This window comes from Corvus cornix, chromosome 11 (assembly GCF_000738735.6).
Source record: "Corvus cornix cornix isolate S_Up_H32 chromosome 11, ASM73873v5, whole genome shotgun sequence".
Lineage (NCBI taxonomy): Eukaryota > Metazoa > Chordata > Aves > Passeriformes > Corvidae > Corvus > Corvus cornix.
This window is the reverse complement of record NC_046341.1, coordinates 6,669,288-6,692,097: the sequence shown is the minus strand read 5'-3', so window position 1 is coordinate 6,692,097 and position 22,810 is coordinate 6,669,288. Positions and strand designations below refer to the sequence as shown.

Sequence of the window (22,810 nt, the reverse complement as noted above, 5' to 3'; positions counted from 1 at the left end):
GCCCAGGCAATATCAGGACAAACCCATCTCAAACACTCAGCACTTCACCTTCCAGTCTGGCGGGAGCTGGGCGCCGAATCCCAGAGCAGGAAACATCTTGTCTCTAAAGAGAAGGAGGAAAACATATGGGTGTACTGACACACACAAGGCAGGCTTGCACAGCTTCTCCCAAAACATACAGTGCTTTTAAATGGGAGCTGAACAGAGAGAATAGATATCCCCCCCTGAATTTGATCTTTAGAGGAAAAAAGAGTCCAGCTTTGCTCTGTTTCCCTTAGAGACCAGGAGCATCCTCTTGCCCAAACACAGGCGTCCCTTGCAGGCATGTAACCCTGGAGATTTTAAAAAATAAACAATCCATTTTGGTCACAAAAGCCATCACAGTGAGAGCAAAATACGTCTGTTTTGTTTTCTCTATCAGTGTCTGAGATGATGTTTTTCTGATCTTCTCTCCACTCCACAGGATGCCTGAAGAATGAGGCAATCTGGGGTCACAGTAAACAGTAAACAACAGCAAGCTGAGGGCACCTGCACCCAGAAGATGATGTTCCACCTCTGCTAACAATCCACAGCAGCAATGGGGGGAGAGGAGAAAGCCTGTCTCAACCCTCTCCTCCTGCACCCCAATGTTTATGGTAAATAACATCCTTAAGGTATTACTTAGCCCTGCATCAAGGCAGATGCATCCCAGAAGCCTCTTGGCAAGCCAGGGAAACATCTGCAAAACAGGGGTAGTGGCAGAAGGGCATGGTGCTTACGAGTCATAGTCCTGGATGATCTGGCCGACAGCCCAGATGGCCGACAAGTACTCGTTTGTCCCCAAGGGGTTGATGTAGTGCAAAGAGGAGGGTTCTTGGGGGTTCCCGTTGGAAGCTGTGAAGTCAATCCCAACCTGGAGGACAAGAGAGATGCATAAACCCATCCTCTGTCAGCAAATGCCACCAGAGACCTGGCCACCAAGCCTTCACTGCTGTGAGGCCCACACACAGTTCCCTCAAACCCCAAACCTCAAGTTTTTGAAAAAGTTTAACAAAATCCATTTCTGCACCTTCCCTGCAAAAAGCTGATTAAATACTACCTTAGGCAAAGTCATTCACTCTTACAGCTCCACTTTTCATCAATGAGCATCACATAAGGTGTCCCCAGGCAGCCCCTACTCCTGGAGCAAGCCATCACCACCTCCAGCTCAGGACTCTCGCTGCCCATCTCCCAGGAACTGAGCAGCCCCATGGCACCAAGGCAGCCAGGGCCATCTGGGTATTTGGATCTCAAGGTCTTTGACCAAAGAATAACAACCCTGAGCAGATCTTTCCCTGTAGGCAGGAACATCTGCTCTTCACCAGGCTTCCCCAGAGACCAATATATGCTGAGCTCTCAGGGGACTCTGTCAGAAAGGCACTCCTTTTCCTCCCTCCTCAATGAGGCTTTCTATTTAAAGGCATTTGTAGAAATGCCTCAGACCCAGATAAATCTGGTCAGAAGAGGCGAGATGCTGAGCCACCCAATTTGATATGACTGGGAAGGAAGAGTTGGGAAGAGGCAAACCCAAAATAACTCCACTGGCTAAATTGAGCTCAGGGATTCTGAGGGAGATTTTGCTCCATATCCATCATGGGAGAGGGCAAATGGCAGTTTGCCTGAGAAGGGACCTTGGCCTGGCTGGGATAAGAAGACATCACAGCCCAGGACGTGCCACCACCTTGTAGCAGGCTGGCTGGTAAAACAGGCATGTCAGGATTACTGAGCTCCCTGCGGGCTCTTTGGCTCACAGGCAGGAGCACACAGACACAGGGATGGCTCCAGTAACATTAAGCTGATGGCATGGAGTTGAGAAGGGTCCTTGCGTAGAGTTCCACAGAAAGCAGTTTATTGCTACAACCTGTGAAGGGTTCTAGAGGCAAATGACCCCGAGCATGTCACAGCTCGAGCTCAAGTACAGGGGTGTGGCTAACACCAGGAGCCAACCAGGCAACCAAACTGGGGTGCATTACCATAACCAAACACGGCATCCTGGGAGAGGCTCCTTTCCCTCACCATAACCACTAAGTCTTTGGCACCAGAGGCTGTCTTACCAAGAGCTCTCTCTGTCTCTTGTACCACAGGTCAATTGGCCGCCACATGGCAGGACAAGGGAACACGTTTTTAAACTGGAAGAGGCTGGGTTTGGATTGGAGGTAAGGGAGAAATGTTGCACGATGAGGGTGGTGAGGCACAAGTTGCCCAGGGAAGCTGTGGCTGCCCCATCCCTGGAAGTGTCCAAGAGCAGGTTGGATGAAGCTCTGGGCAACCTGGTCTAATGGAAGTTGTCCCTGCCCATGGCAGGGGGGTGGAATGAGATGATCTTTGAAGGTCCCTTCCAACCCAAACCACCCTATGGTTCCACGAAGACCCAACTTCTTCATCAAACAACTGTACGGCCTCACCAAACCTGTGGTTCACTTCTGTAATGCCCCTGCACCCAGCTCTGGCCAAGCCACCATGGCCAGAGAGCAAGAGGGAAACTGAGACACAGGGTGGGGGCTCAGTGGAGTCAGCCAGGCAGGGGCCCTGCTCATGCAAGCAATGTCATCAAGAGCAGGACTCGGGCAATGGGTCTGAGAGGGACACAGCTGGTCTGCTTCCAACACTAGGCATGTGACTGGGTCCAAAACTCTCTTCTCTGTGACTTCAGCCCTTCTCTCCCCTCCCCCTCCCTCGGTGGGGAGGACACCAGTGGCCTTTCCAAATTTCAGGGGGTGTGTGCAGCATCCTCCTTCCAGCTCAGGTGTTTCTGCAGTGGTGCACCCTTCGGAAACACACCCTTTGGACCAAAGATGCCTTGGGAGGAGGAGCCCTCCAATAACCAGCAGATCTTTAGATGGGGGGAAGATTTCTACATTCAAACCTAATTCACGCAAGAGCTCTGTACTACCAATAAATTCACTGATTTTCTCTTCTATTCACTCTCCAGCACCAAGACCAAAGCACACATAGGCAGAACAGCACACAAAAAGCTCTCCCAATCATTGCTGTTCCTATGGCAACTCTTCCTCCTCCTCCTACTCTTCCCCCATCATGTTTTCAGATAAAACAACAAAATACAAACTGAACTAAATGCGAGTGCCTGCGGCTTTCTGGATACTGCACGAGAAAAGTTTGCAGAAATTGAGAACCCCAGTTCTGCATTGTGGTGATTTCACTCAGGATTGTCATGTTCTTGCTTATTTACTCCTGATAAGCTGTGGTCCAGCTTGAAAGAAGGTGGAAATGTCAGTAAAAACACAGAAAACCATCTCTTTAACATCCCAAAGCCTCTCATCTGGGTTCAGAATAAGGAGAGATTCCATAAAAAACCATGGGTGGTTAAAGCCTGAAGTAGGGAGAGAAGTTGGTGACATTTTGTGAAGGGTCAGAAGGTCTTTTTGAACATCTGGCCTTCAGCCAAAGTCCAGCCAGCGCCCTCCATGCTACTGGATGTACCTGAGCATCCCCAGAATCCCCAAACCCACATGGTTTAACAGCAAAACGGGCAGCTCCTCACTGTCATGAGAAGTCACCCCAAGCTGGTGCCGAATCTTACACAGAACCTCCCTCCCCAGTTCTGCCCATTACACAGCTGTTACTATCACTGGGCAAGGAGAAGCAAAAGTCCTTACGGTAAACATCAGTTGGCAGCCTCCCAGGATGTAGTCCAGGAAGGAGAAATCTCTGGTTATCTGAAAGAAAAAACAGAAAACCAGTGTTTCAGCAACTGTCATCACTGTCATCATTATTCAGGCTATGCAGGGCCTGTCCTTGGAAACATAAGGGAGGCAGAGGCAGAAGGGATGGGGGAGCTCTGAAAGACCCAAGCTCAGTCACGAGCTGAAGGAAACACGTCAGTGACATACTCACTTTGCAGGACTTGACAATGATGATCCCAGAGTTCTTGTAATTCTTTTTCTTCTTTTGCTTTTTGGGGTTAATGCACTCTAGCTCGAGCTGTAACACATAAGACAGACCCTGGTGTGAGAGCAGTGCTGGGCTGTGCCATGTGGCTGCAGATGCCACCAGCAGCATGTCCTGGGCATACCCTCCCTCCAGTGCTGAAAGAGAAGATTTTATTGCCAGGCTATAGGTTGCAAATCCAGAGGAAAAACGGGCTCAGTGTCTGCCTCTGGCACCCCCATCTTGTGCAGTCCTAGACAGGGCACTTTCATGCCTCAGTTTGCCCAGAGAGGAAACTCAATGCACCACACACGATGTTTTACACGCCCCTGTGCCTCAGCCAAGATCTGCTGGTTTGCAATCCTAGTGAAGGCAGCAGTGCAAAGCCCTGCTATCCAGGGGCCTTCACAACACACCTTCAGGCAGGAGGCATCTGCCAAGGACCTTGGCCAGCACTTCTGGGGAAAATGGGGACACCTTTGGCACAAAACTGGTGTGGAGCTGCATAGGACCTGCACTCCTGGGAACCAGGCTGCCCCTGCTGCAGATGCAGCCCCACCAGCAAGTCACACCTCCCCTTCTGGCCCCCCAAACCACAGGGCACCCCAAATAATGGGTGCTGCTTCAGACATCCCAGCAGAGCCTGATTTTCAGCAAAGTCTGCCTTAGCTCTCTCTAGCTCAGATGTTTTAACTACAACCATAGCCAGGGTCACTCACGGTGCGGGGGAAAGGAGAAAGGAATCTGGACTTGGCTTCTTCTCAGCACAGGTTGAAGGTGCAAGTACCAAAGTCTGTCACCAACCCCGAGGAGCCTCTTCCCCATTCTTCCCCAAAAGCATGTCAGCACTTACTGGAGAGGCATCTTGGGCTTCACACAACCTGGCCACTGAGGTCTGGAACTCCCCGATGAAGTCGTGTCCCCCATCACTGTCATAGTCGTAACACACCACCTGGGGTGGAAGGAGCACAAACCAGCCTCAGACACAGGAACTATCTCCTGCAAGGAAACATGCTGAAGTCCCCAACCTCTCCTGCTGGAGACCCCAAACAAGGTGTTTTTTGTTGTTTTGGACATTTGTTGCTTTGGGTTTTTTTAATGAGCCAGTCATGGGGGTTTAGATGTTTAACAGTCAGTCCCAGAGGCTGATCCCCACAATACAAGCCAGAGGGCTGCCCCTTACCTTTATCAGCTTCTCCATATCTCCATCACACAGTGACACCAAAGGCACAGTGAACGGCTTCCAGACAGGGTCCAGTGTGTATTTGATCACCTGGGGGTGTGAGCAGAGGGATGCTGTTACAATGGGCACATCCACAGGTAGAGATCAGGACAAAGCAGGGACACACCTCCAAAAGTGACCCTGAACCAGGTTCTCAGTGGGACAGGCCAGGCAAGGCAAGCCTGTCTCAGCCCTCTCCTGCCTCCGTAACTGAGACACAGCAGCTTCCCCTCCTCAGGCTGCAGAACGTGTGAGTTAAACCAGGTTTGTTTTCGTTGCATTGGGTGATTTATCCACCTCTGGGAGCAATTAAACGAAACTGCCTGAGAGAACAGCTGTGCCACCCTGGGCAGCATGGCACAGCCATGCCCAGAGTACAGCCTTGCCCAGAGCACAGGCACAGCCACTCACCCCACAACTCCCAGGCCAGCAGCTACTATTTATGCCCTCTGCATCCCACTGCTTGCCCCCTACTCATTGCTTACAGCCCCCGAACACCCAAACACAGCCTGAATCCATGTGGGGTCTGACCACCACGAAGATGGAGCAGCAAGATGCTGCAACCAGCTCTGGAAAGCCAAAACAGCCCTGGGCACATTAAGCTCTCTTGTCTCATCTGTGTAACATCTGCTGCCTGAGCTGGAGAAATATTAATTGATGCTTTTTGACATTTCCTGAGAGAATGCATTCACTCAGTAGAAACCTAAGCAAACTCGAGCGGGCTCCAGGCACACGCTGCGTACATCGGAGGTGCCTGCGGGGCAGGCAAAGATCCTCTTTCACAAAAGGTGTGGTGCTCACAGAGAGAGAGATTCACATGGATATTAAGAAAGTTAGGCATAAGCAGCAAATTAACCCTTCTCTGTTCAAGGCAAACATGGGGGATATCTGGCATGGAGGACCTTGGATCTTTGCAGCTGGAACAGTCACAGCACAGAGCAGCGAGGAAGAGATTCATGGCTGCTGCTGCGGGCAAACAGCTGCACGGGACCTGGAATGGGCATCTTGTTTGACAGCCAGGCTCTTACTGAGAGCAGGGGAAACCTGCAGGAACAGTTTAGTTGAATTTGTAAACACCTCCTCCAGGAGTGTGGAAGAGCAGGGGGAGCCCACACACCCCAGGATGCTGCCCACAGGCTGCCAGGTCACCAGGGAGGGTGGGGAAGGATCCAGTATCTCCAGCTGAGCATTCACACTTGTGCTTAGATAACAGGCTGCAATAGGGCACTAATCCTGCCCTGTCAGACCTGCCCTGTTCGTTGTGGCAGGAGAAATGCCAGCATCAGACTGAGAGCTGGTTATATTCCTGCACCGAAAGCTGCAAGAATGGAGAACTTTATTTCTTTGTATCCAGCCTAGTAACACAAAGATGGTCACAGAATCATAGAATGGTTTGGGTTAGAAGGAACCTTAAAGATAATCCAGCTCCAAACCCCTGCCATGGGCAGGGACACCTTCCACTAGACCAGGTTGCTCCGAGCTCTGTTTCAACCTGGCCTTGAACACTTCCAGGGATGGGTCACCTAACGTGGGATTCCTCCCAGGGCAGCTGGATGCATTTGGGGCTGGTAAGGTGCAGGCTGTTGGAGCATCCATTACTTGAAAGAAAACTTGGCTAGACCTTGATCCAGTGAGACAGGACAGTGGAGGAACTGGGCAGCAACTCAGAGGAAACACCAGTACAGACATCTGCTCCCCACAAACCTGACATGCTTATGGAGATCCCAGCAATGGCTGGTGCACAGTCACCTTCCCAAATCCCACGCCTCTTCCAGGAGGTAGGACTGGAGGCCACTGCAAATCCCCACATCTGAGAAACACGTCTTGTTGAGTCAAAGCCCAGCTACCCACACTGAATCATGAGGAAAAAGCCAAGCAAGGTCCCAGCCTGCTCCCACAGAAATACAGGAGAAATACTAAGGTTGATATGAACTAAATATGCACAGAAAGGTGTGTGGGAAAGCACCGAAAAATAAACAGCAGAGCTGGGGTTGTAAGGATGGCCTGTACTGGTACCACAGGACACAAGGTGTTACCCACACCCTGGTGCTCATGTGCATGTGGGTGTGTGAGTGAAGGAAAACCTCATGGACTTCACACAGATGTGGTAAAACCGAACATATGGAGAGACTTTGTAAATAAACACCACTTTCTCCTTCCACCTCAGCTCACCCTGTGTTTTGTTACAGCAGTTTCATGTGATGGTACAATAGGCTCCTTAACCAGGCCTTGAGGGGGCAAGAAAAGGGATGGAAAAAGAAGGGTGTGAGATGGGGTGGAATGGAGCTCTCTTCCTCTGCCATGGAGGCTGCTGTGAGTTCCCCCTGCCAGTGATTCCCCTCCTCTCTCTGCCAGCTGGCCCGAACTACGTGCAAACTAAAAAAGCCTTGAAACAAGCTTTGAGGAGAAGAAAATAAGCAGTTGAAAAGTACTTATTAGTCCATTGTTAAAGCAGAAGCCAGTCTGTTTCTCCCTGCCCGTGCTGTGCCTGGTATTTCTAACATCACTGGCTTTAGCAGCTCGAGATTGTAACCAGAGGGAGCTCGGATCAAAATATCACAGCAGGTATAAATGAGGGAGAGGAGGGCTCAGCCAGCCCTGATCAGATCCACCAAGACCTGGGGTCTCTGCCTCCTTGGCTGTGGCTCTGGCTCAATGAGACATGAGGCCAAGTGCTCATGCACTGAAACTGGAGGTGCCTGAACACCCAGCTTAGGGGAAGGTGTGGCAAAAGCTCATTTTAACCTTTCCCCACCTCACACCACCTCTCTCCACCATCTCCCCAGGTCACAGCTCATCCTGATACTCCAGCAAGTGGAGGGAGAGTGGTCCACAGCTCAGTCTAAGCCCAGGATGAGCCTAGAGATTATCTTGGGCTTCAAGACCATCTCCCTGTCTGCATGCTAGATACAGCAGTGAACAGTACAGAAAAGATCTCAAGACTTTGCTGGCCTCAGTGAATCTTCATCTGCTGGAGTCCAGCAGCCTCAGCTGGACACCCGGAAGAGAGCTGTAAGGTTTTGAAATCCCTGGATCTCCACCCTGCTCTACAGGCAGTGGATAACACCATGAAGGGCAAGAGAAGCTGATGTGAGGATGGAGGATGGGGGTGTCTGAGCAGCTCAGGTTGGAGTTTTGCTCACCTCTGTTCTATGAACCAGCATCCACTTCCCATCGTCACCTGGTTTATGAAACTCCAAGAAGGGATCTGACTTCCCAAAAAGGTCCTGGAGGGAGAAGAACAGGATGGGTTACATGGTGCTCTGCAAGCAGCAGAGGTCCAAGAGAGATGTTACCCTGGCAGTGCCAGCCCTGCAGACATTCTCCTGTCCTCATGGGGCCGGGTCAGGCACACTGGCAAACAGGCAGCACCCATGGCCAGCATCCTGCCCACCTCCCCATCCTGGTTGTGTGAATCCCCTTGATTTCCCCACCACATTTTTGGGTGTGTTGGCACCCCAGCACGTGCCTGTACCCGACAAGCTCTCTGGACACAGATGCCACGGAAAACAACCCCAGCTGGGAGGCAGCTGCGTTTGGGCTTGGAAAAACATCCACAGCTTCAAAGGAGAAACAGAATTATGAAGTGTCTTAGGGGAGGAAGGAAAAAAAATCCACCCTCCTACACACAGCAGTACAGCATAAGCAGAGGAAATCTTTAAGGAGCGAGCTGCCCTGGTGTTGACAGAGATCATGTAACACCCTCTGAGATACGCAGCCCTGAGTCAGTGTGTGCTGCCTCTCCTGCCAGCATCTCCTCAGATAATCCCCCGACAAAGGGCTGCTGCTTTATGAGGAATATGTACACATACACACACGCCCCTGCTGGGAATCAGCACGGGGGCTGCTTCGGCACCCGCAGCCCGGGGAAGCAGGAGGCGCTGGTGGCACTGACAGGGAAACTCCAGCTTGTCTAGGCAGAACTTCATTCCCATTCAGAAAAAACCAAGAAGTTGCTAACAAGAAACCAAGTCCCAAATATTCCAGACAATCTATTGAGAGCTCAAGTTATTTCAGTTGGGTATTCCTCCTAGAGGGAGATGGGTGTCTGAGTCCTTCAAAGAGCTGGAGGAGCTCTCTGTGGGTTTGAACAGGAGCTTTTTGGGCTTCTGAGTGATGCAGTGGGGATGCAAGGCGCTGTGCATGGAGGAGGGGGAAACATGGACACTCCAGGATCGCCTGTCCACAACCAGCCCAGGAGATGGCAGCTGGGATGCACATGGGTTCTAGCGATGTTCCAGCAGAAAATCTGTCAACATTTCTATCTAAACCCTGTTTCTGAAGCCAGACAGAAAAGTAAATCACAGCAAAGTGTTTTGGCTTGGGGAAACTACAACCTGCTTCAGTCAAAATTCTTCTGCAGAGAAGCAGACCATAAAGGCTCACAGGGATGCTCCCTGGTGAGATGAGGTTATTTTTTTCCTACCCTTTTTCACACGTTTATAAGATAGAAACACAAGCCATTCCTTCTGCAGCATTATGGTTATAGCACAGCTCTGATCCTGCTCACCCACCACCTGGATTTGGCACTTTCAGGCTTCATAGATGGATTAAAGAACCAGGGGTGGGTACCTGACCCTGCCTGTGCTCACTTAACCTCCAACCCAATGCAGCTTCATCAGCACCAACCCAGCGTGGGCTGGTGGAGGCAGCAGCTCCGAGGGCAGCGGGGAGCTTTGAAGGATGCCTGCTGCCATCCCACATGGATCAGCCTGGCTTGCAAGTCTGGTCAGCCTTGTTCTGTTCAAAGCAGAGTAGGAGATGCCTCCAAGCCACAAGATTGTGGGCTGCTATTTTAAAACATCAAACCCACACACATCTCACCCCTGCAAACCTGGCGGGAAATGGAAACTGAGCAACCAAAGAAGCTCAGCAGACCAGATCGATCTGCAAATTGGTCCAGGAATCTAAATGATCCAAACTGGTTTTTACACACCATGGAGAAGGAGGGCAGAGCTGGCACTTCCAGCAGATACAGCTTCCTAAATCACAGCCTTCAGCAGCAGTCCTGGCTCACAGCACTTGCTGTCCCCCAGCCATGCTGAAGCATCACTGCCCTCCTGCTGTCCCCACCACTGTGGTGGCACAGACAGCTCTGGGCTTCACATGGCTGGTCCCAGGTGGAAGTACCTCCTCTTCTGCAAGACACTTTATCTTTCAACAACTCTCCCAAGAACTGATCTGACATAAGGTACAAGAGCCTCAGGCTGAATCTGCTGCTGACATGCTCCTGCCTTGCAGCTTCAACATTTAAATCAAGGTAGTGAGCTGCAGGTGGAGGGAATGGACGTGATGGGGAGGAGGCCCTGCCTGCAGCCTCAGAGAGCTCCCAGCCTCAGGGTAGCCACAGCAGAAGGAGCTGCTTGGGGCTGAGCACAGCTCCAGGAAGCGTTTGTGGCACAGCTGCCAGTAAGGGATGCCCACAGTTTCAGCTCGGTGTGTGCACCAAAGATGATCCCATGACCCCACCACAAAATCCTGTGAGATCCAATCCCTTTCTATAACGTCTGAGCCTCTAGCCATGCTCCCCAGCTCTGTGCTGTGTGGTACAGGATGCTATAACTCCCCAGGCTGCAACCTTAGCCTTGGTTTTCTTTTGTTTATTCAATTTTTCACTGTCTTTCCTAAGCTTAAACAAGTTTTAACCAGCTCCCACAGCTGCATTTCACCCATAACCAAAAATGATTCAAAAATACTGTTTTCCATTCAATTTCCTTGTTCAAGGGCCATTTTAATTTGCATGAGGTGACCTGAGCATCCTTTGCTCAGGAGCAGGACTTTGAGCACTGCAACTCTGTCCTGCAGTATGGGAACTGGCAAAGAAACCTTGTTAGTTCTTGGTGACAGCAGGCAGTCACTGAGCACAATCTTTCTGCTGACACCTAGAGATTAAATGGAGCTGTTGTTATTTGTTACCTCTTAACAGGGGCATTTGGCTCCTTGCACTAGGCAAGGTAAGTAGAAGGGTGTGAAAACAGCCATTTCCAACAGGTGGGAAAAAGCACTCGGATAAACCAGATCTCTGTCCAGTTTGAACAATGGGACTGGATGAACCACATCTTCTGCCCCACCAAATACCCTTCTGCCTGACTGCTTGCTTTACCCTGTTTACAAAAAAACTGAGGGCCATCCTGCCAATAAAATAAGCTCTGGAGAGACTAGGAAGAAGGAAAAATAATATTCCCATTGATTGCTTAGCAACAGCACTGGTTCAAGAGGAATAGCTCTGGTTGCCTGGTAAGTAAGGTCAGAAGACGCTGTTCAGAGAGGCTCAGTGCTTCCTGTGCATCATATCCAAAGCTCGTGTGTTACCTGCCTCTGTGAGATCCACACTTCTTCCCTGGAGAAGACAGACCCTACAGTTTGATACAGATGCAGATGTTTGCTCCCTTTCCAGAGGGGCTGCAGGCAACAAGCCAGGAGCTCTCAGCACACCTAAGATACGGAGTCAAAGGGCATCAAAACTTCCAGCTCTGTCAGGAGGCAATTCCAAAGAACTACCACTGAAGCAGCAGATCTGCTGTCCCTGAGACATGCTGTTACACAGCTCCTGTGCCACACAGAATCCTTCCATCTCAAGACGTGTGACGAAGGAGGAAATACCATGACAATGGGGAAACTGAGGCGCAGCTGTACCCAGCAGCCAGCAGGTCTCACCCAGTTTCACCCTGATGCTTTCTCCAGTGGGACTGCTTTCTGTCACTGCTACACCCAAAGCAGGGTTCTTTAAATCCAAGGACAGAAGTTTAACATTGCATCCCCCAGACACAGCTCCACTCACCTTTTTATCCAGTTTTCTGCCAGCCATGCTCAGAGTAATCACCCTGTTATCTGAGAGCTCCTGGGCAGCTATCTGAAAGACAAGGGAAGGCTGCATTCATTTTCAGCACAAAAAACAAAGCTTCTGGTAAAAAACTCAACCCCTTTCTTAGGTGTCATGCTGGATTTGGTCCCACATGGCTTTTCTGCACCAGGACTCATTCAGGACCTGGAGAAGCCTCCAAGGACCAAGCCCAGAGGAAGGAGAAGCCATATAAACCCTTGCCAGCAAGATGTGCCACCTCATCCTCCACGTTCTGGGCTGGGAATGGCAAAAACAGTCATCCCATCCCTTAGGGGAGGTGCTGGTGGAACCCAGGACTTGAGCCATATCTCCACAAAACTACCTAATGACGCAGCTCCAAGGATGAATATTCCATGATTGCTCCTGAGGACCTGCAGCAGGCAGGAGCACAGCCCAGACCACTTCAGTTTAAGAGACTTTATTCACATGTGTTCTAGAAGGGCTTCAGCTGCCAACCCCCAGTGGGCCAGTTTTGTCTGGAATATGGTCTAATCAGTCTCTTGGTATTTTAAAGGAATGTTTATAACAAAACCCCACATTTTATTCACTTTTATTACAAGCCATTTTCTGAATCACTTGTCTTTTTTTTTCTGCCCAAGCATCTGCTCCCCACCTCTCCTTCCTCTTATCTCTTGGGGTGGGCTGAGCTGTTCCCCAGCATTCCCACCTGCCTCCTCCTTCTCCCAGGGCAGGAGCCAGCACCAGAACAGCCAGGAGCACAGCATGGACACTGTCCTTGTGCACAGTGTCCCAAGCATGGCTGGTTGCTGGCTCTCACAAGGGGCTGTCCTGCACTGAAGTTATGCAGTGTCATTACACCAAGGCTTTTAGAAAAACCTGCAGAACTCCAGGGGACAATTTTCTACAGAACGAGCAATCAGAGGGTTATTGGCACTTAGGAGAGCTGGGGAGCTGGCAGAGATGAGGAGGCAGAGATGCAGCTTTTGCATCTGCCTGGGCAGCTGGGTGAGGGGATGAGCCACAGGTCCTGGACAACCCCCCGGCCTCCCCAAGGCGGACACAACTCTTTGGTCCACAGAGGATCCATTCACTGCATAAAACCCCCAGTTTTCCCCTCTGCTCCATACAGAAGTTCCCTACTGCCATGCCATGGTATTACTTTTCTCTCCCACTTAGTCCCTGGTGGGTGTAAGCAGTCACCAAAACCAGCAGGAGGAAGAGGAGCTGTAGGGAGGCGGATGAAATTTGCCCTTTCTTGAGCCCCACAAAGCATACCTAGTTGGGGTCCAGCACTTTAGGGCTGGCTGTAGGCTGTAAAAGTCAGGCTGTGCAGACAAGCCAGGAATGTCCTTGTGCCACCCTGCCACAGGTTGCTGGTGGCATCTTCTCTTGGCCAGCACGGACAATGACAACATCCCCTCCGCTATGTCCAGAAGAGGTGTGCAGCAAGATTTTAGGACTGACTTCTACAAACATGGAGGTTTGCTTTGGGATCTTTTCTCTTCAAATCTAGGGACCCCACACAGTCCCATCCATTCAGCTGAGGTTCTTCTGCTGCATTCACCCGTGTGGCACCTCAGTTAAGAAAATGGATAGTTGGGCAAAACTGAAGGGAATGAGGGCAAGGAAGTCAGGCTTTGGCTCCAAACTCCCTGAAGCCTGCTCCTCCAGTGGTGTCCATAGCCTGTGCTCCAGCACCATGCCAAGCAGCAAGGAAAGGTGCCCACCACACATGACCCTGTTGCCATCACCTAGTCCAGGCCAGGGCAAAAAACCCCAGATCAGGAAATTTTATCTGTTGTGCAAAATGAAGCAGATGTCTCTGCCCCTTGGATGCTTCATGACACAGGACTTTCCTTTTTCTAAAGCATGTAACCTTTGAACTTGACTGGAAGCTTTTCCAGCTCTTCCCACTCAATCATTGGATGGGATGTAGAGAGCCTTGGGAATGGCCCCGCTTCTAAACCTCACTGCAGCTTTCCCCTCGCACTTAAAGACTAACTGCAGCAATTAAGAGAGAAAAATACATTCCTCTAAAGCGAACAGCAGTGGAGATGCACCAGGTCCCGGGCTTTTAAACCTCTCCAGTGCTTTTAAACCTGACAGAAGTTTAACTCCTTATTGGCCTTTCCTTCCACAACTTTGCAGCCCAGCTGCACATCTCACAAAACCCGTAACACAGTCAAGATCCAAAAAATGGGAGCTGTGGTAGAACAGAAACACACCTAAATTTAGTCTCTTCTTTTTAAAAAAAACATCACTAAAGAGATCCGCAGCAGGAAGGCCACTGCCCGAAGGGGTCTGCATCAGACTCAGTGGCTGTTGCTATGAGAGTTGTTGCCATGGCACATCCTCATCCTACAAACAAAATCACCCATCCCTGGAACAGGAATGAGCCCTCTTACCTGCCACTGCACCAGGGAGATCTGAGCAGGCGCCTCGTACCAGATAACAAACAACAGCAGCATAGATTTACTTGGTACTTCTCCAGACTGAGGTCTTTTTTATTTCTGAGACTGAAGCAGAAGTTGAAGACTCGCAGTGCTAAGCACCAGACAGACACTGGGCAAGATTGTCCCTGTCCCAAATAAACCATCCTCCAAACAAACCAAAGTGGCCAGGAAAACAAGAAGTAAAGCAAAAAATATTCAAGAGATACACCCCAATCTCCTGGACCCTGTGCAAGTGTCCTGCATTGTCCCCACCCACCTTTACACAGTCAGAGATAACACAGAGGAGCAAACTTACCGTTATCATCCCCTTCCCAGCCGGCTTGCCATTCCCCAGAAGGAGAGTCCGTGTTATTTTCTTGCTGGAGACAATCTAGAGAAGCCAAAGACAATAAAGCCATTATAGCACAAGTGATCAAAAGCAGACTCATAAGCAACTGATCATTGCTCATGTTAATTAATTCAGATTAAGCATTCACAACAGTAGAAGAAAGGCACCAATATCCAGGGATGACCGTGAGAGTGGGAATATCACCACTGACAGCCCAGCCCTCGGGGTGCACAATGCAGAGAAGTGATGGCACAGGAGGCTGAAGCATTGCTGCCCACTGAACCCAGGGACCAGTGGAGGAGATCAGTGGGACCTCACACAGACCGAGCTACTGCAATTTGTTCCCAGAAAAACCAGCACTCAATCTCTCAAACCCATTTTACATATTTCTAACATGACCCCTGCCAGCACCTGGCTTGCAGGACACGTTTCCATGGGTGGATCCTGATCACAAGCTGGATGCTCTCCCCCAGCATCATTCTGGACCCCCTGTGCAGGGTCAGCAGCCCCAAAGGCATGTTCTCCCCTCCACTTCTGGTTTGTAACAGGACAGACAGAATAAACTGGGAGATGAATTAAACCCTTGAGATTCTTCCCAGCTCAGTGAGTTTCAGTCTCCTTCAGATCTGAGGAACCTGTCGTTTTTCCTTATGAGGTGCAGACACCCACATGGAGATCCAGCAACCTGCTGGAACTACCTGTGCCCTGATCCCACATCTAGTGGGTCCCCTTTGAGACTAGATGAGCTTTAAAGGTCCCTTTCAACCCAAACCATTCTGTGATCCTGTGATTCCTGCAATTTCAAAGCAAAATGCCTTTCCATTTGTGAGGAGACAGCCAAGTCCCAGAGCTTTTGATCGACAGGAATCACCAGCCAGTGTAACCAGATCTCTGTGCCACACTGTGTACAGGCAGGACAAACCTCCTCACAATCCTAGCAGGAATCATGTACACCCTCCAGCCTGGAGTCTAATCCCTGCTACATTTCCTTTGGCCACAGAGGTCATTACAGGCCTGGGAATGATCCAACTGTCCTTTTAAATCCTACTACAGCCCTCATTAGCTGCACTAAGCAATCCAGCTAATCTGACAGAGCTCCGATGCAAACTCAGAACTGAAAAGTCAGATTCTTACTGGGCAGTTGCTGCTGCCCACAGCTGCTCTCCTCTTCTGAGACCTTATGGAAACATCTCACCAGGCAAACTCCAGCTATCAGGAAACCCAGAGCAGGAAACCCACAGCAGGGTGGCTGAACCCACAAGCCCCCATCCACTTCGCTTCACCCCTCTCCTCATCCTTGCACTCGTGCCACCTCTCCAGTCCACCTCTGCTCTACGACTGGGCTGTGCTGCAAGCCCATGCTGGCCACAGGGAAAGAAGGCTAACAGGATTTCAAGGAAAAAAGGGAAATGAAAAGATTCCTCCATTCCAAGCTGGTGTCTTGTTGTGGACTAAAAGTCACCAAGAAGCTGACATGGGAACTGCTGCAAAAACTGGGCACAGGTCAAGTTCTCTTTTGCAGAGTGAAAATACTGGTGCAAGGTTGCAGAGTTCCAAGCTATCTTCTTTCTGACAGACTAAGCCTACCAGCTGTGCCCAAAGACACAGCAGACAGCGATGCCACCATGGCAAAACCATCAGCTGTTCTGAGAGATCCCCCGGATGTGAGACCTGCCAACAGCTGCCCATCCCTGGCATTACCACGACCCAGGAGGGTCTGTCCAGGCTCATCTCTGATATAATCACCTTCCCAAGCACCAGAAGGGTTGAGATCATCTGGGAAACCCAACAAGCAGGAGGAGATGGTTCAGACACTTCCACCTGCCTCCCCACTGCATATGGATAATGTTCTTCTCCAACATGGGCCCGCAGAGCCCTGGACTGCTGCAGAGCCACATTCATGAACAGCAAGGTTTCAGTTCTGTTTCCTTCTGTCCGTGAATCCTCTGCTTGCAGCTTCCACCAAGGCCATGACCTTCACAAGCAGCCCTTGCTGATCTACCCCACACTGGAGCTGGATGTGTAACTAACAGCAGAATGAATGGTAAAGGATAGGTTTGGGCTGAACCACTGAACACAGGCCAGAGCTATTGCCTGCACTGTCTCTTAACTTCTGCAGGAGCAGAATTAGGTCATCACAGAGCACTTCCAAAACTCCAGCCTTTAAACTTCAAACTCTGTAAATGTCAGTGCTCTTCCAACACGTCAAGCTCTTGAGCTGGCAGTGGTAAAGTCCCTGGTCCTGCCTGCCATGCTGCAGTCTGTGTAACAAAGCAATTGCGTTCACGAGCCTCCCTGAGCACCCTGGGCTGGCTCCCCAGGCTGACCCATCTATTACAGTCCCTCCTTCCTCCCCATCCCAGCACTGAGCACAACACAAGCAGTTTCTCCCAGCCTCTGCATTTGTGCTAGGTACCACAGCAGCCCTCAGCTGCCAGATGCTGCAAAAAGATGGAAAAAATCCTCCTCATTCCCTGCTTCTGAGCCAGAGGACAAAGACATTTGGAGAATGTAGCTGCCAGCTTCTAACAGGGTCTGGGCTCATGAATGAAAAGACCTTCCAAAACTTATAAAATGCCTTGTGTCCCGAAAGCTTTTCCACAGGAAAAGCAGAAGACACATTCCAGCACCAACATGCTCAGGCAGGAGGGATGTTTTACTACACAACAACAATGGACAAACTGTCAGAAAGAGAAAAACCAAACTGAGATAGAAAGGCAGACTAACTTTTGTCATGATAATATCTGGAAGTTTAAATATCTGGAAGTTTCCCAAGCCCAAATCCAACTGGTCATCAGGGTCCTTACTATAACCCATGGTGTGATAGAGATACTTCCAAAAGCCCCCAGCTGATGCCTCTTTGCCAGCACCAGAAGAGACCCACACTGTGATTACCTTAGACTTGAACAAATAGAGAGTGGCCCTGATGTGGAACAGTTCAACCTCAATAGCTGAAGTGTGACAAGTGAATTAAATCTGTATTTCCAGGAAGGAGCCAGAAAACTTTGCACGAGGTAAGAAGAGCAGCTGCAATCTCCCCACATCGCTCTGGGTGATGAGTTTCGGGGTCCCTTTGCTGCAGGGACCTCAGACTCACCGTGCCCAGCGTGCAGGAGAACTCGCCCAAGAAGTCATGCTCATACAGCTGCGTGCTTGACTTGTCCTGGTCAAACAGGGCAAACTTGAGCTTCTGCACTTCTTCAAAGTGGTAGTCAATGATGAACTTCTTGGCAAAAGCTGGGTTGAGGTTGTTCACAGCTGTCTCTGTCCGGTCCAGCTGCAAAGAAAAAGAGGCATTTAGGCAAGTGCATCACAGCTTTGTAACTGAAACTGAATTCAGCCAGAGCCACCCAGAAACCCAGTGGTGACCATCAGAACGAGCAGGCCAGGCCCTCAGCAGTGCTGTCCCTGAACACAGGCACCCAGCTGCACAAGCTGGGACCCATCTAAACACACAATGGCACGTCATGCAGAGCTGTCTCCTGAGGATGGGTACACAGGGCTGGACAACCCACCCCATCCAACAGCCAGGATGGAAGCACTCACCCAGCCAGGGTTCGGCAGGGATTTGAGGATTACTGAAGCCAGAATTGCTTCATTTGCGTCTAAGTCCTGTTCTCCCAGGAGCTGAGGCTCTCACACACCTCTGATCCTCAACCAGACCCTCACAGCTCTAGTGCCAAACTTGTTTCTTCCAGGTTGTGCAGCCAGCAACAAGGACAAGCAAAACAAGAAGTGTGATGAGCCGGAACACAACTCTCTAGCATTTCGCTCTAGACCTCAAACCAAAACATCCATGTGGTTTCTTCTTTGTTGGCCTTCCACAGAAAAAAAGATAAAAAACCATCACTGCAGTCCCTTTTTCATAGATTTCATCAAGCATTACTAGAAACAAGAGGCAGGGAGGGCTCAGAGACAAAACTTCAATAGGCATTGTCACTCCGAGCTATTGGGAGCAGGCTGGAAGCAGTGATGTCCCTGATGAACTGGAAGGGCAGGCACAGAGAGGCTGATGGAAACTGGAAGGCATGGGGGGAACTCGCTGTCAGAGGGGAAGCACCACGGCTCTCTGCAGCATCCCACGGCCAAGAGCAGTGATAAGAGCAGAGGAAACTTGGCAGACAGCTGATGGAAGTGTGGGTTTACAACACTGCGTGGCACAGGTGGACAGAAAGCCTTGTGTGAGCCAAAAAAAACCAAATCCTGAGGGCAGTCATGACAGAGATCCCAGAATGCTGCCCTCCAGTAATGGAATGGTCCTCCAAAACCCCATAACTCACACTGCAGGAGGGCTGGGAAGGGTGGCAGCACCAGCTGGGATCCTGTCATGAGCTTGCACAAATTCCCATGGTTTTGGCCAAAGTGTTAGAAACTGGGAAAACTGGGACACTGAGCCTGAGAAAAGCTGGTCTATTTACTTCCAGAAGTCATTGGGCAAGGAGAGTCTGAATTCTAATGTCAGGACCCATATTCCTCCCCAGACACCCTGAAAGTCGTAAGACCAGCACAAGTTTAGAGCCCAACATACAAAATACCCTTATGAAGCTGCAAGGGGCAGGAAAGGCCTGGGCAGCAGAGCCTGAGAGCTGAACAAGAAACACCCACAGCTGGGGGGAAAAATCCTCCAGCATGCAAAGCAAGCAGGAGCTTTGTTAGGAGAGCAACAGTTGGTATCATACTGATATCAGTGTTCAGCCCAGAGAAGATAAGGCTCTGGGGAGACCTCTGAGAATCTTCCAGCATGTAAAGGGGTCCAAGAGATCTGGAGAGGGAATTTGGACAAAGGTCTGGAGTGACAGGACAAGGGGGAATGGCTTCAAACTGACAAAGGGCAGGTTTAGATTAGGTATTCTGAAGAAATTCTTGCCTGTGAAGGTGGTGAGTCACTGGCACAGGTTGTCCAGAGAAGTTGTGGTTGCCTCATCCCTGGAAGTGTTCAAGGCCGGGTTGGATGCAACTCTGAATAACCTGGTCCAGTGGAAGCTGTCATGACAGCACTGGCATTTTGCCACATCACCCTGTTATCCCAGGATATGGTAACATGGACTATTAAAACAAGGAAACACAGGCACTGTCCAGTGTGATTTTATCAAAAGCTGCTGCCCTCAGTGTCTGGAAAGACCATCCCATCTCTCTGTGGGACAGCATGAAGCCTCTGGCCATGCTGATGCCTTAAGAGGCCTCCTAGAAACAGAGACTAGACAGGAGTAAAGGAATAAAAGTAGGTATTTATTTGAAAAGCCTTCAAAGGTACCCCTGGGGAGCCAGAGGCTATTGCCAAGATGGACCCCAAGATGGACAACAGGTCACGAGTTCTTCACACTTTTATAGGTTTGGTTCATTTGCATATCAGGGTTAATTCTCCAATTAAAGCTTCAGTTTAATCATGTAATTTCCCCTCCAGCTGCCCCCCTTAGAGGCTCTTTGGTTTATACTAGGACGGTCTGAGTGTCCTTGGAGAGCAGGCCCGGAGAGGCTTTGTTATGTCTACCTAGCATGAGAGAGCAGAAATTAACAGGCTACAAGAAACTTCAGAGTTAACACTAAGCAGTATAGAATTTGAAAAATATAAACATTAAAACCTAAGGCATCAATGCCATGGCCCTGTTTGGCATTCCACCGTGTCTTGCAGCCAGGACACCCAGTCCTGGGCAAGGCTGAGCTGCCTGTGCATCCCAGATCCCAGGGCAAGACCTCTCTGGAAAGCAGCCCCTGTGCTGGCATCCCTGGGCAGCACCAGGCTGTGGGATGGTGGGATGTCTGCCAGAGCTACTGAGCCAGGAATAAGCAGAGCAGGAAAAAGCCTCCAAAAAAAAACCAAAAAAAAAAAAAAAAAGCAAACACATACCTTAGTCCCAAAGAAACTAATTCAGCACAGAAGGCAGGTTTTGGAGGGGCTCAGTGGAAATGTGGTGAGTTTGCTATATATACACCCAACGATCGCAGGGTTTTTTTGAAATTGCTCGCTTAGTCTGTCTTAATTGCCAAGAAACGACTAAAGTAAATGCTGTCTTCCCAGAATAGCCACCTGCTGCACTCCGGGGAATCAAACCCATCAACACCAGTGGGCTGTGAGCTGGCCAGGGCCACACAGCTTCACACAGATCCTCCCCTCTCTGCTGCCATCCCGTACCGAAGGAGCCAAGCATCTGCTCAGGGATGCTGTGGACCAGGAGCAGAGGGCATCCACAGCTCTGCTTTATTTCAGCAGCACGACGCACACAAATCCCCCTTCAGGCCCAGGACAGGAGACTGCACAGGCAGCAGAGATGGACTTCAGGTCTTTCCATGTTCTTTGAACTACTGGAAGCCAGGGACCAAGGGAAACCAGTCCTTTCACACCCAGACCCCAGTCTGAAGGAGATAACATGAGGTCCCATCTCCAACTCCATTCTGGAAGAGGTGGCTGAAGGAAGGGTATGAAAACTCCAGCCAGCTTGAGGTAACCTTGGGAGTGATGGGGCTTCTTCAACACCCAGATTCAACAGTTCTATCTCCTGCCTACTGCCAGTGTGAAGCACAACAATATCCCAAACCCCAGTTGACAGCTGCACAAGGTTTGATCTTTGGTTTGGTGAGCACAAGTCACCTTGCTGGTGACCATCACAGACGAGGCCTCTTCACACACCATCCCTCACCTGCCATCAGCTCCTGCCATCCCCTCCACCTCAGTGCTTATGGATCTTCAGTCCCTGCAAAGAACAGAGGTGCCTTCGCCACACAAAAGCAGAAAAGCACAAGGGTTTTTAAGAGGCAGCCAGGCTAATTAAAGAAATCTGTTTGGATAAGAGCCTCAAAGGGCCACAAAGACAATTAGAGGGATGGAGTGCCTCTCCTGTGAGAAAAGGCTGAGAGCCTTGGGATTGTTCAGCCTGGACGACAGAAGGCTCAGGGGAGACCTTAGAATACCTGAAAGGGCTAGAAGAGAGCTGGAGAGGGACTTTGGACAAGGGCATGGAGTGACAGGGCAAGGGGGAATGGCTTCACACTGACAGAGGGCAGGGTTAGGTTAGATATTTGGAAGAAATTCTTCCCTGTGAGGGTGGTGAGGCCCTGGCACAGGCTGTCCAGAGAAGCTGTGGCTGCCCCATCCCTGGAAGTGTTCAAGGCCAGGTTGGATGTGGCTTCAAGCAAGGGCCATGGCGGGGGGGTAGGAACGAGGTGATCTTTAAGGTCCCTTCCAACAGAAACCACTCCACGATTCCATGATTCTGCAAATCAAGCACAAAACCGGGAAATCATCTCCAGCAATTGCCCTTGTGTTCAGTGAATGCAGCTGGAGAGTCTTCCAGTGTTCAAACAGAGGCTGGCTGGAGACCTTCAAGCATCCCCAGCACATGGAGGTGCCTCATGCTCCAACACAGGGAGATGGTGTCTGAAGTGTCAGGGGAAGTTCATGCTGAAGGTGCAGGACAGCCTGGATGACTCAGGGGCACAAAGGCAGCTACAGGGCTGAGTCATGTGTCCCATGTCCCTGTTCCTGGTGCCACAGGTCAACTCTTTCATGGCTTCTGCGAGATGACATTACCGGGCAGCACATTTACACATCAACCATCTTCACTTCCCAGCCTGTGGTTTATTGTCCCTCCCTCCCCCCTCCCCCACCCCTCCAAGGCTGATTCACAGAGATTTTTTAATTCCTATTAAGCTCAGAGAGACAAATAATTGTATTTGGGAACAAATGTGACAGCTAGAAAGAACAGCGAGCAGAAATCTTCCTGCTGGCATCAGCTGGTGCCACAGCTCCACCATCCAGCTCAGAACCAGCACCAGGGCTGGTGCCAAAGGAGGAGACCCACAATCCAAACCAGGTCCAAAGCTTGGGACATGTCCCTAATCTGGTGTGGAGGACCAAGGGGCAGTGGGGTGGGATGGGTTCACACCAATGAACTTATTCTGTCCTCATCCATCCCCTACACTTCAGCTGTGTTATTAAGGCCGTAACTTTCAGACAGGAGAGGTTCATCTTAGGGCAAGGGCCATGTCTGTGTGGCCAAAATCCACGCAGAGCAATGGAGTAGCTCTGAACCACATAGCATGAGTTGCCAAAAGTCCATCAAACATCCCATTCAGCGAGGCTTGCAAGGGCAATCCCA

General features: G+C 50.4%; 1 protein-coding gene across 3 annotated transcripts in view; it reads right to left on the bottom strand.

Moving 5' to 3' along the window:
* Window positions 1-22,810, bottom strand: part of CPNE2 (copine 2) — a 44,855-nt gene that overhangs the window by 9,852 nt on the left and 12,193 nt on the right. For all 3 annotated transcript variants that reach the window (XM_039558423.1, XM_010403458.3, XM_010403459.3), the window contains exons 3-12: window positions 17,812-17,991; window positions 14,682-14,756; window positions 11,910-11,981; window positions 8,272-8,355; window positions 5,090-5,179; window positions 4,760-4,858; window positions 3,874-3,960; window positions 3,636-3,695; window positions 759-892; window positions 49-103 (exon numbers count right to left, since the gene is read on the bottom strand). In XM_039558423.1, the coding sequence (XP_039414357.1) occupies window positions 49-103; window positions 759-892; window positions 3,636-3,695; window positions 3,874-3,960; window positions 4,760-4,858; window positions 5,090-5,179; window positions 8,272-8,355; window positions 11,910-11,981; window positions 14,682-14,756; window positions 17,812-17,991 (936 nt within the window). The remainder of the gene's footprint in view (window positions 1-48; window positions 104-758; window positions 893-3,635; window positions 3,696-3,873; window positions 3,961-4,759; window positions 4,859-5,089; window positions 5,180-8,271; window positions 8,356-11,909; window positions 11,982-14,681; window positions 14,757-17,811; window positions 17,992-22,810) is intronic.